The sequence below is a fragment of the Caloenas nicobarica genome, chromosome 39 (genome assembly GCF_036013445.1).
Source record: "Caloenas nicobarica isolate bCalNic1 chromosome 39, bCalNic1.hap1, whole genome shotgun sequence".
Taxonomy (NCBI): domain Eukaryota; kingdom Metazoa; phylum Chordata; class Aves; order Columbiformes; family Columbidae; genus Caloenas; species Caloenas nicobarica.
Window position 1 is genome coordinate 125,746 of NC_088283.1, and position 13,480 is coordinate 139,225.

General features: G+C 63.5%; 2 protein-coding genes across 2 annotated transcripts in view; one reads left to right on the forward strand and one right to left on the reverse strand.

The window, feature by feature from the left end:
• Positions 1 to 361: 361 nt before the first annotated feature.
• Positions 362 to 10,951, reverse strand: LOC136001234 (uncharacterized). The gene is made up of 6 exons (XM_065655333.1): positions 10,533 to 10,951; positions 10,271 to 10,402; positions 9,611 to 9,725; positions 8,968 to 9,036; positions 6,492 to 6,772; positions 362 to 5,767 (listed from the first exon to the last, which is right to left on the reverse strand). Exons 1-6 carry the CDS (start codon positions 10,949 to 10,951, stop codon positions 748 to 750), a joined length of 6,036 nt encoding a protein of 2,011 aa, XP_065511405.1. The 3' UTR covers positions 362 to 747.
• Positions 10,952 to 11,853: 902 nt separating this feature from the next.
• LOC136001242 (soluble scavenger receptor cysteine-rich domain-containing protein SSC5D-like) overlaps positions 11,854 to 13,480 on the forward strand; it is a 48,628-nt gene continuing 47,001 nt past the window's right edge. Inside the window, exons 1-2 of the mRNA XM_065655342.1 lie at positions 11,854 to 11,982; positions 12,818 to 13,147. Coding sequence (XP_065511414.1) covers positions 11,871 to 11,982; positions 12,818 to 13,147 — 442 coding nt within the window. The 5' untranslated portion in view covers positions 11,854 to 11,870. The remainder of the gene's footprint in view (positions 11,983 to 12,817; positions 13,148 to 13,480) is intronic.

Here is a 13,480-nt window from a genome sequence, read left to right on the forward strand (position 1 = left end):
GGCATCGCTTCTTATGGACCCTCCCGCCCCCCCCCGCCCCGCTCATGGCCCCGCCCACGGCCCCGCTGCGTCACCGCGCAGGCGCAGCCACTGGCCACGCCCCCCCCCCCCCCGCCCTGGCCACGCCCCCTCGCCGTGGCCACCGCCTGGAGACGGCCCCGCCCCTTAGCGACGGCCCCGCCCCCAGTGACCAGCCCCGCCCCTAGCGACAGGCCCCGCCCCTAGCAACCGAACTCACCCATAGCGATAGGCCAGCCCATCGCGACGGCCCCGCCCCTAGCGACAGGCCCCGCCCCTAGCAACAGACCCCGCCCCCCCCGTGCCGCCCCCGCTGGGGATAAAAAGCGGCGCAGGATGGGGGGGTGGGGGGGGCAGCGTTTATTGACCACGCCCACAGAGGACCCAGGCGTCCGGGGGCCCGAACCCCCATTTCCCCGGGGCTGTGACACCCCCCCCCGCCCCCCTACCTCCCCAGCTCTGGCTCCACGGGGGAGCCCTGGGGGGGGGGGCTCGGGGGGTCCTGGAGGACCCGGGGGGGCGGTCCCTGGGTGTCCCAGGGAATCCTGGGGGAGTCCCTGGGGGGGTCCCAGGGGAGCCCTGAGGGGTCCCGGGGGGGTCCCAGGGAGTCCCAGGGGGTCCTGGGGGACCCGGGGGGGGTCCCAAGGGGTCCATGGGGGTCCTGGGGTGTCCCGGGGGGGGGGGTCCCTGGGGGGTCCTGGGATGTCCCAGGGGGGTGTCCCCCCCCCCTCAGAAGGTGTGAACCAGGGGGACACTGGGCAGCTCCGGGCCGGGGGGTCCCGTCCCCGTCCCCCCCGCAGCGCTGTCACCCCCGCTGCCCCCCCGGGCAGGGTTTGGGGACAGCGTCCCCCGCCCCGCGCCCCCCGGGAGGGGCTGGGCCTGCAGCACCAGGAGGCGGGGGGCGGCGGGGGGGGGCAGCGCCTGCAGGACCCCCCCGGGTCCCACCCCCCCCCGCAGCAGCAGCACCGGGGGCAGCAGCGCCAGGGACGGGGACGCGGACACGGCCACGTCCCCCCCGGCCACCAGCACCTCGGGGGGCTGCACAGGGACCTGCGGCACCTCCGGGGTCTTCGGTTGGACGTTGGGCATGTCCACGGTCTTCAGTTGGACATTGGGCACGTCCATGGTCTTCAGTTGGACGTTGGCCATGTCCACGGTCTTCAGTTGGACATTGGGCACCTCCATGGTCTTCAGTTGGACATTGGGCATGTCCATGGTCTTCAGTTGGACATTGGGCACCTCCATGGTCTTCAGTTGGACATTGGGCATGTCCATGGTCTTCAGTTGGACATTGGGCACGTCCATGGTCTTCAGTTGGACCGTGGGCACGTCCATGGTCTTCAGCTGGACGTTGGGCACGTCCACGGTCTTCAGTTGGACACTGGGTACATCCATGGTCTTCAGTTGGACGTTGGCCATGTCCACGGTCTTCAGTTGGACATTGGGCACTTCTGGGGTCTTCAGTTGGACACTGGGCACCTCCATGGTCTTGAGCTGGACATTGGGCACCTCCATGGTCTTCAGTTGGACCGTGGGCACGTCCATGGTCTTCAGTTGGACGTTGGGCACGTCCACGGTCTTCAGTTGGACACTGGGTACGTCCATGGTCTTCAGTTGGACATTGGGCACTTCTGGGGTCTTCAGTTGGACACTGGGCACCTCCATGGTCTTGAGCTGGACATTGGGCACCTCCATGGTCTTCAGTTGGACGTTGGGCATGTCCACGGTCTTCAGTTGGATGTTGGGCACCTCCATGGTCTTCAGTTGGACCGTGGGCATGTCCACGGTCTTCAGTTGGACATTGGGCACGTCCATGGTCTTCAGTTGGACGTTGGCCATGTCCACGGTCTTCAGTTGGATGTTGGGCACTTCTGGGGTCTTCAGTTGGACACTGGGCACCTCCATGGTCTTGAGCTGGACATTGGGCACCTCCATGGTCTTCAGTTGGACCGTGGGCATGTCCACGGTCTTCAGTTGGACATTGGGCACGTCCATGGTCTTCAGTTGGACGTTGGGCATGTCCACGGTCTTCAGTTGGATGTTGGGCACCTCCATGGTCTTCAGCTGGATGTTGGGCACGTCCACGGTCTTCAGTTGGACTTTGGGCATGTCCACGGTCTTGAGTTGGACATTGGGCACTTCTGGGGTCTTCAGTTGGACACTGGGCACCTCCACGGTCTTGAGCTGGACATTGGGCACCTCCATGGTGTTCAGTTGGATGTTGGGCATGTCCATGGTCTTCAGTTGGACATTGGGCAAGTCCATGGTCTTGAGATGGACGTTGGGCATGTCCATGGTCTTCAATTGGATGTTGGGCACCTCCATGGTCTTCAGTTGGACGTTGGGCACGTCCACGGTCTTCAGTTGGATGTTGGGCATGTCCACGGTCTTCAGTTGGACACTGGGAAGCTCCACGGTTCTCAGGTGGATGCTGGGCACCTCTGAGGGCTGGAGATGGACATTTGTCACCTCCATGGTCTTCATTTGGATGTTGGGCAACTCTACGGTCTTGAGTTGGACACTGGGCAGCTCCACAGTCTTGAGTTGCACGTTGGGCACCTCCATGGTCTTGAGTTGGACATTTGTCACCTCTGAGGGCTGGAGATGGACATTTGTCACCTCTGTTGTCTTGAGTTGGATGTTGGGCATCTCCAGGGGCTGGAGATGGACATTTGTTACCTCCATAGTCTTGAGTTGGACACTGGGAAGCTCCACCGTCTTGAGTTGGACGTTTGGCACCTCCACGGTCTTCAGTTGGATGTTGGGCAAGTCCATGGTCTTGAGTTGGACACTGGGCACCTCCACAGTCTTCAGTTGGACATTGGGCACCTCCATGGTCTTCAGTTGGACACTGGGCATGTCCATGGTCTTCAGTTGGATGTTGGGAAGCCCCACATTCTTCAGTTGGACATTTGTCACCTCTGTGGGCTGGAGATGGACATTCGTCACCTCCTTAGTCTTCAGTTGCACACTGGGCACCTCTATGGTCTTCAATTGGACGCTGGGCACCTCCATGGTCTTTAGTTGGACATTGGGAAGCTCCACGGTCTTGAGTTGGACACTGGGAAGCTCCACGGTCCTGAGCTGCACGTTGGGCACCTCCATCAGTTGGTGACAGGCGCTGGGCACCTCAGTGGCCTGGAGATGGACGCTGGTCATGTCCGTGGCCTGGAGATGGACGCTGGGCATCTCTGTGACCTGGAGATGGACACCGGGCACCTCGGTGGCCTGGACGTGCACAGCGGCCACCTCTGTGTCCTGGAGATGGACATCGGGCACCTCCACGGTTTGGTGACGGACGTCGGTCACCTCGGTGGCCTCGAGATGGACACTGGGGACCTCCGTGGCCTGGAGATGGATGTCAGGTACTTTGGTGGCTTGGAGATGGACATTTGTCACCTCTGTGGTGTCCAGCTGGACATCAGGGACCTCCGTGGCCTGGAGATGGACACTGGGCACCTCAGAGGGTGGTGGCAGCGCTTGGAGCTGGACATTTGTCACCTCGGCGGCTCGGAGCTGGACGTTGGTGACATCCAAGGGTTGCGCCAGGGCTTGGAGTTGGACGTTTGTCACCTCACCGGCTTGGAGCTGGATGTTGGTGACATCCAGGGGGTGCGGCAGAGCTTGGAGCTGGACGTTTGTCACCTCAGCGGCTTGGAGATGGACGTTTGTCACCTTGGAGGGTGGTGGCAGCGCTTGGAGCTGGACATTTGTCAGCTCGGCAGCTCGGAGCTGGACGTTGGTGACATCCAAGGGTTGCGTCAGGGCTTGGAGTTGGACGTTTGTCACCTCACCGGCTTGGAGCTGGACGTTGGTGACATCCGAGGGTTGTGACAGCGCTCGCAGCTGGACGTTGGTGACATCCAGGGCGTGCGGCAGAGCTTGGAGCTGGATGTTCGCCACCTCTCCTGTCTGCAGCGTCACCCCGGCCACCTCGGGCGGCCGCGTCCCCCGCAGCACGATGACGCTGCCGCCCCCGGTGACCAGGACGCTGGGCCCCGCTCCCGGGGGACGTTCGGCGGGGACGACGGTGACGCCGGGCGGCTCGGCCAGGGGGGTCGGCAGCAGCAGGAGGCGCCGCGGGCCGGGGGACACGGGGGACACGAGGTGCAGCAGGAAGGTTTGCGGCGCGGGGGGCGGCGCGGGGCGGCGGGGGGCGGCACGGGGGCCGTGGGTGCGGAGGTGCCGCTGCAGATACGCGGCCATGACGAAGGCCTTGGGGCAGAGCGCGCAGCGGAACGGGCGGGCGGCCGAGTGCGTGCGGCGGTGCAGGCGCAGGTTGGACGAGTGCGTGAAGCTCTTGCCGCACTGGGGACACGCGTAGGGCCGCTCGCCGGTGTGGACGCGCTGGTGCTGCCGCAGGTTGGACGGCTGCGCGAAGGCTTTGCCGCAGACGGCGCAGGCGTGCGGCCGCTCTCCCGTGTGCAGCTGCCGGTGGCGCCGCAGGCACGACGTGTTCTTGAAGGCCTTGGGGCAGTCGGGGCAGCGGTACGGCCGCTCGCCCGTGTGCTGCCGCAGGTGGTACTGGTAGTGGGACGCCCACTTGAAGGTGAGGCCGCACTGGGCGCACTGGAAGGCGCGCAGCCCCGTGTGCACGCGCTGGTGGATCTGGAGCAGCGAGGAGCGCTTGAAGGCCTTGCCGCACTGCGGGCAGGCGTAGGGCCGCTCGCCCGTGTGGTCCCGCATGTGGTAGCGCAGCCCCGAGGAGCCCTTGAAGGCTTTGCCGCACTCGGTGCACTGGTACGGCCGCTCCGGTCGCGGGGGGGCCGCGGCGGGGGGCCGCGGCGGCGCGGGGGCGCAGGGGAAGGGGCGCTCGGCCGCGTGGCCGTGCCGGTGCCGCGCCAGCGCCGAGCTGCTCTTGAAGGTCTTGTCGCAGGTGGGGCAGCGGTGCGGGGTGGGCGGCGGCGCCGCGTGGGCGCTTTGGTGGCCCAGCAGCTCGTCCTGGCTGGCGAAGCTGAGCGGGCAGGCCGGGCAGCGCCAGAGCGGCGGCGGCGGCGGCGGCGGCGTCGGGCCGGCGCGGGGGCCGTGGCTCTGGAGGTGCCGCTGCAGGCAGGCAGGGGACGCGAAGGCCTTGGCGCAGGCGGGGCACTGGTGGGGCCGCGCGGCCGCGTGCGTGCGGCGGTGGAGCAGGAGGTTGGACGAGTGCGTGAAGCTCTTGCCGCACTGGGGACACGCGTAGGGCCGCTCGCCGGTGTGGACGCGCTGGTGCTGCCGCAGGTTGGTGGCCTGCGCGAAGGCTTTGCCGCAGACGGCGCAGGCGTGCGGCCGCTCGCCCGTGTGCGTGTGGCGGTGGCGCCGGAGGCTGGAGGAGTTCTTGAAGGCCTTGGGGCAGGCGGGGCAGCGGTACGGCCGCTCGCCCGTGTGCTGCCGCAGGTGGTACTGGTAGTGGGACGCCCACTTGAAGGTGAGGCCGCACTGGGCGCACTGGAAGGCGCGCAGCCCCGTGTGCACGCGCTGGTGGGTCTGGAGCAGCGAGGAGCGCTTGAAGGCCTTGCCGCACTGCGGGCAGGCGTAGGGCCGCTCGCCCGTGTGGCCGCGCTGGTGGTACAGGAGGGCGGACGAGCCCTTGAAGGCCTTGGGGCACTCGGGGCACTTGTAGGGCCGCTCGCCCGTGTGGCTGCGCTGGTGGTGGGCCAGGCGGGACGACCAGCGGAACGCCTTCCCGCACTCCCGGCAGGCGTAGGGCTGCTCGGCGCCGGCCCGCGGCACAGCCGGGCCCGCGGCTGCTGCTCCCGCCATGGTCACGGCCCTGGGGGGGACACAATTGGGGGGGTGGGCAGCGGGGGACGCCCCCGGACCCGCCAGCAGGACCGACCGGCCACGTGTAGCAGCTCAGGGCGGGGGGCGTGGCTTCCGGGGGGCGTGGCTTCTGCGCGGGGGCGTGGCCTCACCACCTATTGGGGAATTGGCATTTAGCAGCGCCGAGGGGGCGTGGCCTGGCTGCCGGGGGCGTGGCCTCGCCGCCTATTGGGAAATTGGCACCTTGGCAGCGCCTAGGGGGCGTGGCCTGGGCGTTGGGGGCGTGGCCTCGCCGCCCATTGGGGAATCAGCATTTAGCAGCGCCGAGGGGGCGTGGCCTGGCTGCCGGGGGCGTGGCCTCGCCGCCCATTGGGGAATCGGCATTCAGCAGCGCCGAGGGGGCGTGGCCTGGCTGCCGGGGGCGTGGCCTCACCGCCCATTGGGGAATCAGCATTTAGCAGCGCCGAGGGGGCGTGGCCTGGCTGCCGGGGGCGTGGCCTCGCCGCCCATTGGGGAATCGGCATTCAGCAGCGCCGAGGGGGTGTGGCCTGGGTCCTGGGGGTGCGGCGCCCAGCAGAAGGCCACGCCCCCGCCCACCCTCCAGCCCCGCCCCGGATGGGCGGGCTCTCCCCTGCAGGCCCCGCCCTCCAGCCCCCGTGGGCCCCGCCCCTCGCCGCCTGCCGCCCCCGCAGACCCCGCCCCGGCCCGGCCCCGCCGCCCCCGGTGCCGCTCACCTGCCGGGAAGGGCCGCGGGGAGGCCGCGGGCCGGGCCGGGCCGGGCCGGGCCGGGAGGAGACGCGGCCGCTCCCGCTCCGGCCGCCGCCGCGCAACGACTGGGCCGCGCCGCGCGCCCAGCCACGCCCCCCGCTGGGCCACGCCCCCCCCGGGCCGGGCCACGCCCCACCCCGGCCGGGCCACGCCCCCCCGCCGCGCCGCGCGCAGCCCCCGCGGCCAGCCGCGCGGGGGCTGCTGGGAAATGAGGCCGCGGCGCCGCCATGTTGGAGCCGGGCAGGGCCTGGGGGGGGGGGGATCCCCTTTGTGAGCCCCAAAAACGGGGCCGGTGTCACCCCAGCGGGACCGGGGGGGGCAGCGGGAGGCCGGGGGTCCATGGGGGGTGGGGGGGTCACGGGGCTTGGGGAAGCGGCCCGTTCAGGCCCCTGTTTGTCCCCCCTTTATTTCCCCCCTTTATTTCCCCCTTATATCCCTCCCCCTTTGTCCCCCCCCTTATCCCCCCTTTAATTCCCCCTTTTAATTCCTCCCTTTTAATTCCCCCTTTTACCCCCCTTTTATCCCCCCTTTTTAATCCCCTCCTTTTAATTCCCCCTTTTATTCCCCACTTAATTCCCCCTTTTAATTCCCCCTTTATTCCCCCCTTTATTCCCACTCTTATCCCTCCTTTTATTCCCCCTCTTATCCCCCCCTTTAATTCCCCTTTTATCCCCCCTTTTAATTCCCCCTTTTGATTCCCCCTTTAATTCCTCCTTTTGATACCCCCTTTTATCCCCCCCTTTTATCCCCCCCTTTTATTCCCCCTTTTAATTCCCCCTTTTAATTCCCCCCTTTTAATTCCCCCCTTTAATTCCTCCTTTTGATTTCCCCTTTTATTCCCCCTTTTATTCCCCCCTTTTAATCCCCCCCCTTTATTCCCGCTCTTATCCCCCCTTTTATTCCCCCCTCTTATCCCCCCTTTAATCCCCCCCTTTAATCCCCCCTTTTAATCCCCCCTTTTAATCCCCCCTTTTATTCCCCCTTTTATTCCCCCTTTTATTCCCCCTCTTATTCCCTCCTCTTATTCCCCCTTTTATCCCCCCCTTTAATTCCCTCTTTTAATCCCCCCTTTTAATTCCCCCTTTTATTCCCCCTCTTATTCCCCCCTCTTATTCCCCCTTTTATCCCCCCCTTTAATTCCCCTTTTAATCCCCCCTTTTAATTCCCCCCTTTAACCCCCCCTTTTATTCCCCCCTTTATTCCCCCTCTTATCCCCCCTTTTGATTCCCTCTTTAATTCCTCCTTTTAATTCCCCCTTTTAATTCCCCCTTTAATTCCTCCTTTTATCCCCCCCTTTTATCCCCCCCTTTTAATTCCCCCTTTTATCCCCCCCTTTATTCCCCCTTTAATTCCCCCTTTTATCCCCCCCATTTATCCCCCCCGTTCATTCCCCCCCCTTATTCTCCCCCACCTTTACTACCCCTCTTAGTCCTCCCTGTTTGTTTCCCCCTTTATTCCCCCAATTCCCCCTTTCCAGTCTCCACTTGTGATTCTGGTGCCACTTTGGGCCGTGCGCTGAGTCCAACCAGGAACTGGCGCCGACCCCCAGAACCTCGTCTGTTCGCCCCTCCAGGGATGGCGACTCCACCACCGCCCTGGGCAGCCCGTGCCAGCACCCGACGACCCTTTTTGGGAAGAAATCACCCCAAATTTCCCATTTCCAGTCTCCATTTGTGACACCGAGGGTGGTGAGAGCCCGGCCCGGGTTGCCCGGAGAGGTGGTGGATGCCGATCCATGGAAACATCCAACGTCACGTTGGACGGGGCTCTGAGCAACCCGAGCTGCCGAAGATGTCCCTGCTCCTTGGGGTCGGGATAAATGACCCTTAAATGTCTCTTCAACCCAATTTGTGCCATAATCACAGAATTATAGAATCGTTTTGGTTGGGAGAGACCCTCAAGGTCATTGAGTCCAACCACAACCCAACTCTGTCATTGGAGTCGGGATAAATGCCCCTTAAATGCCCCTTCAACCCAATTTGTTCCATAATCATAGAATCGCAGCATCATTTTGGTTGGAAAAGCCCCTCGAGGTCATCGAGTCCAACCACAACCCAACTCTTGTCATTGGGGTCGGGATAAATGCCCCTTAGATGTCCCTTCAACCCGATTTGTGCCATAATCATAGAATCGCAGAATCATTGTGCTTGGAAAAAACCTTTAAGTCCAACCACAACCCAACTCTGTCGTTGGGGTCGGGATAAATGCCCCTTAGATGTCCCTTCAACCCGATTTGTGCCATAATCATAGAATCGCAGAATCATTTTGGTTGGGAGAGACCCTCAAGATCGAGTCCAACCGCAACCCAACTCTGTCACTAAAACGTCCCCGAGAACCTCGTCTGTTCACCCCTCCAGGGATGGCGACTCCACCACCGCCCTGGGCAGCCCGTGCCAGCACCCGACGACCCTTTTTGGCAAGAAATCACCCCAAATTTCCAACCCCGACCTCCACGGCGCAACCCGGGGCCGTTTCCTCCTCCAGCCCTGGGTGGCGCCAAAGAACCCGAATCTGGGGGAGGAGGGGCCGGGGGGAGGGACACATTGGGGACAAACCCCCCCCGGCCGCAGAGCCCGCGGTCACCAGCCCCACAGCCATGGGGCTCTGGGGACGGTGGCACCTCCTGCTGCTCCTGGGGACCCTCTGCGGTGAGTGGAGCATCCGAGGGGACACGGCGGGGTGGGAAACGGCCCCGGGTGGCACCGGGGAGGTCAGGGTTGGAAATTCGGGGTGATTTCTTCCCAAAAAGGGTCGTCGGGTGTTGGAACGGGCTGCCCAGGGCGGTGGTGGAGTCGCCATCCCTGGAGGGGCGAACAGACGAGGTTCTCGGGGACGTTTTAGTGACAGAGTTGGGTTGTGGTTGGACTTAATCTTAGAGGTTTTTTCCAACCAAAATGATGCTGCGATTCTGTGATTATGGCACAAATTGGGTTGAAGGGACATTTAAGGGGCATTTATCGTGACCCCAAGGAGCAGGGACATCTTCGGCAGCTCGGGTTGCTCAGAGCCCCGTCCAACGTGACGTTGGATGTTCCCATGGATCGGCATCCACCACCTCTCTGGGCAACCCCGGCCGGGCTCTCACCACCCTCAGCGTCACAAATGGAGACTGGAAATGGGAAATTTGGGGGGATTTCTTCCCAAAAAGGGTCGTCGGGTGCTGGCACGGGCTGCCCAGGGCGGTGGTGGAGTCGCCATCCCTGGAGGGGCGAACAGACGAGGTTCTGGGGGTCGGTGCCAGTTCATGGTTGGACTTACCGCAGGGCTCAAAATGTCATTGAACGGACGCGGTTCTCGGGGACGTGGGTTCGTGCCGGCGTTGGGTTGTGGTTGGACTCGATGATCTCGATGGGCTTTTCCAACCAAAACCGTTCTCTAATCTGCAGGAATAGAGGAGATGGGATTTATAGATTGACGGGTCGAAGCCTCCTGCAACCCGCCCCCCTTTAAAAAGGGGAAAAATCAGCGGATGGGGAAGGAAACCTCGTTAGCGGGTTAATTATCCTGGTCTTTGTGCCGCCGCGGTTGGGAAATCTTGGAGCAACTGGTGACGGCTGCGGCCAGAAATCGCTTATTTGCTTTGGCCGTTGGTTTAAAAAGGGCACAAAGTCCCTTCCCCCCCCCGAGCAAACAAGAACGTTTATTTTGCTCTGGGCCCCGCGGACACAAAATCTCTGTGGGAGGTGAAAAATTGCACTGCTGGAGTGTGGTTTTACATTCTGTTTTACGCCTCTACCTGCCTCACTTTAAGTCATCGAGTCCACCCGTTAACCCAACCCTGGCGCTAAAATTATTGATTGTCGCCTTGGCTTGAACGTTGACGCCGGGACAAGAAATTTTCCTCCTTCTCTGGCGTCCTCGGGGTCTCCGGCTACAGCTGGAAAGGCCACAGGTTCCCAGAACCGCGTCAGATGGCGTTGACGACCCCGACAGGATGCGGGACGTTCCGGCGGGCGAGTTGTTCCTGCGGTTCACCCCTCGCATCCCCCGTAGATTCGACCGCCCACCCGCCGGCCGAGCTCCGCCTGGTCCAGGGCCCCAACCGCTGCTCGGGGAGAGTCGAGGTGCTGCACGACGGGCGATGGGGGACGGTGTGTGACGACGACTGGACGTTCCCCGACGCCGCCGTGGTTTGCCGGCAGCTGGGCTGCGGGCCGGCGCTCTCGGCGTACGGCGGCGCGCGGTTCGGCCGGGGATCGGGCCCCATTTGGCTGGACAATGTGCAGTGCAGCGGGGACGAGGCGGCGCTGGCGCGATGTCCGGCCAGGCCTTGGGGCGTCAACAACTGCGACCACGGCGAAGACGCCAGCGTGGCGTGCGCGGGTGAAGGGGGCGAGGAGCTCGGCGCGGGATCTTCCGCTCCGGGGATTCGTGGAGGTTCCACGGCTGCGGATCGAGGTTTGGGAGGCGGAAACCTCGCCCCCATCGTCCCGTCTCGTCCAACACGACGTGCCGGCGCTTTTTGGCGCAGAGGGGGTGGAAGGAAGGAGGAGGAGGGATGGGAGGATGGGAGCGGGGGCCGTTGGGCGGCGTGTGCTCGTGGGAGCACCAAGGAGAATCATGAGATTGTTGAATTATTTCGGTAGGAAAAGACCCTCAAAGTCATCGAGTCCAACCACAACCCAACACCACGTCCTTGAGAACCTCGTCTGTTCAACCCTCCCAGGATGGCGACTCCACCACTGCGCTGGGCAGCCTGTTCCAACACCTGGCAAATAAATATTTGTAGATTTAGGTTAATCTTGGGAACAATTTCTTCCTGGAAAGGGCTGTTGGGTGTTGGCACGGGCTGCCCAAGGCGGTGGTGGAGTCGCCATCCCTGGATGGGGGAACAGACGAGGTTCTCGGGGACATTCTAGTTCCAGCGTTGGGTTAACGGTTGGACTCGAAGACCTTGAGGGTCTTTTCCAACCAAAATTATGGTGCTCTGATTTACCGTTTGCTTGTGCTCATGCTGAACATCGAGGCCTCATGGCTGGTTTTGCCTGGCCCTGAGACATTTCGCCCCAAACTTTAGATATTCCCCAACATCTCCTTGTCGCGAAACGCGGAGGAACATCCTCCGGCGCGGGCGGCAAGAAGAGACACCCGCTCTGATGGTCGCCGCGTGTTTTGTGTCGGGAGCAGGTAATTCCATGGAGACGCTGGCTCGTGTGCGTCTAGAGAACGGGCCCGGCCGCTGCGCCGGGCGCGTGGAGATCCTGCAGCACCATCAGTGGGGGACGGTGTGCGACCGCGGCTGGGGCCTGGCCGAGGCGGCCGTGGTTTGCCGGCAGCTGGGCTGCGGTTCGGCCGTCTCGGCCCCGCGCGCCGCTCGCTTCGGCCAAGGCTCCGGCCGCATCTGGATGGAGAGCGTCAACTGCACGGGGACGGAAGCCGCTCTCGCCGAGTGCCAGGCCAGGCCCTGGGGATCCAACGGCTGCGACCACCGGCAGGACGCCGGCGCCATCTGCTCGGGTCAGCTGCGCTCCGCGGGTGCGGGACCGCGCGGGGTCGGGGGCGGCAGCGGCTCCATCGTGGCCCGGGGAGCCGGGGGATCTGTGGTCACCGGTGACCCCAGGGCCACCCCGCTGTGGTCACTGGTGGCCCCAAGATCCCTCCCATGGTCACCGTTGACCCCAAGACTCTCCCATCATCACTGTTGACCCCAAGATCCCTCCCATGGTAACTGTTGACCCCAAGATCCCCCGTGGTCACTGCTGACCCCAAGACCCCTCCCATAGTCACTGTTGACCCCAAGACCCCTCCCATAGTCACTGTTGACCCCAGAACCCCTCCCATAGTCACTGTTGACCCCAAGACCCCTCCCATAGTCACTGTTGACCCCAGAACCCCTCCCATAGTCACTGCTGACCCCAAGATCCCTCCAATAGTCATTGTTGACCCCAAGACTCTTCCATCATCACTGTTGACCCCAGGACCCCTCCCATGGTCACTGTTGACCCCAAGTTCTTCCTGTAGTCACTGCTGACCCCAAGATCCCTCCAATAGTCATTGTCGACCTCAAGGCCCCCCTAAGTCGCTGTTGACCCCAAGATCCCCCAAAGTCATTGTTGACCCCAGGACCCCTCCCATGGTCACTGTTGACCCCAAGTTCTTCCCATAGTTACTGTTGACCCCAAGATCCCTCCCATCGTCATTGTTGACCCCGAGACTCTCCCCTCATCACTGTTGACCCCAGGACCCATCCCATGGTCACCGTTGACCCCAGGACCATCCCACAGTCCCCACTGACCCCAGAAGCGCCCCCAACTGGAGCCGTGGTGGACGGTCACCCTCGGTCCCTTTGCAGCCGCCGACACCTCGAGCCAGCGCCCGCTGCGACTGGTGAACGGCTCCAACAGCTGCCTGGGGAGGGTCGAGGTCTTTCACGACCACAAGTGGGGGACGGTGTGCGATGACGGCTGGGACCTCCAGGACGCCGCCGTGGTTTGCCGGCAGCTGGGCTGCGGGACGGCGCTGTCGGCGCCGGGCTCGGCCCATTTCGGGCCGGGCTCGGATCCCATCTGGTTGGACGACGTCCATTGCGCGGGGAGCGAGTCCAACCTCGCCGAGTGCCAGCTGAGCGCCTGGGGGGAACACAACTGCGGCCACGGCGAGGACGCCAGCGTGGTGTGCTCAGGTAACGGTGGCGGGCGCGCCGGGGCGCTTGGTGTCCATCTAAGGTGGGGTTTGATGGGCGCTGGAGCTGCTGGTCCGCCCTGGTCTCTTTGTTCGCTCAAAGAAAAGCTACAAACGGGACGATGAAGTTGGGGAAGGGTTTGGAGGGGAAGGCGCGTGAGGAGCGGCCAGAGTCATTGGGTTTGTTGAGCCTAGAGAAGAGGAGGTTGAGGGGAGAGCTTGTGGTGGTTTGTGGCTTCCTCACTGGAAGAAGGGCAGGGTTGAGCTCTTCTCTCTGGTGACAATGACAGAACCCAGGGAATGGCAGGAAGATGTGCCATTGAGGGTCAGTTGG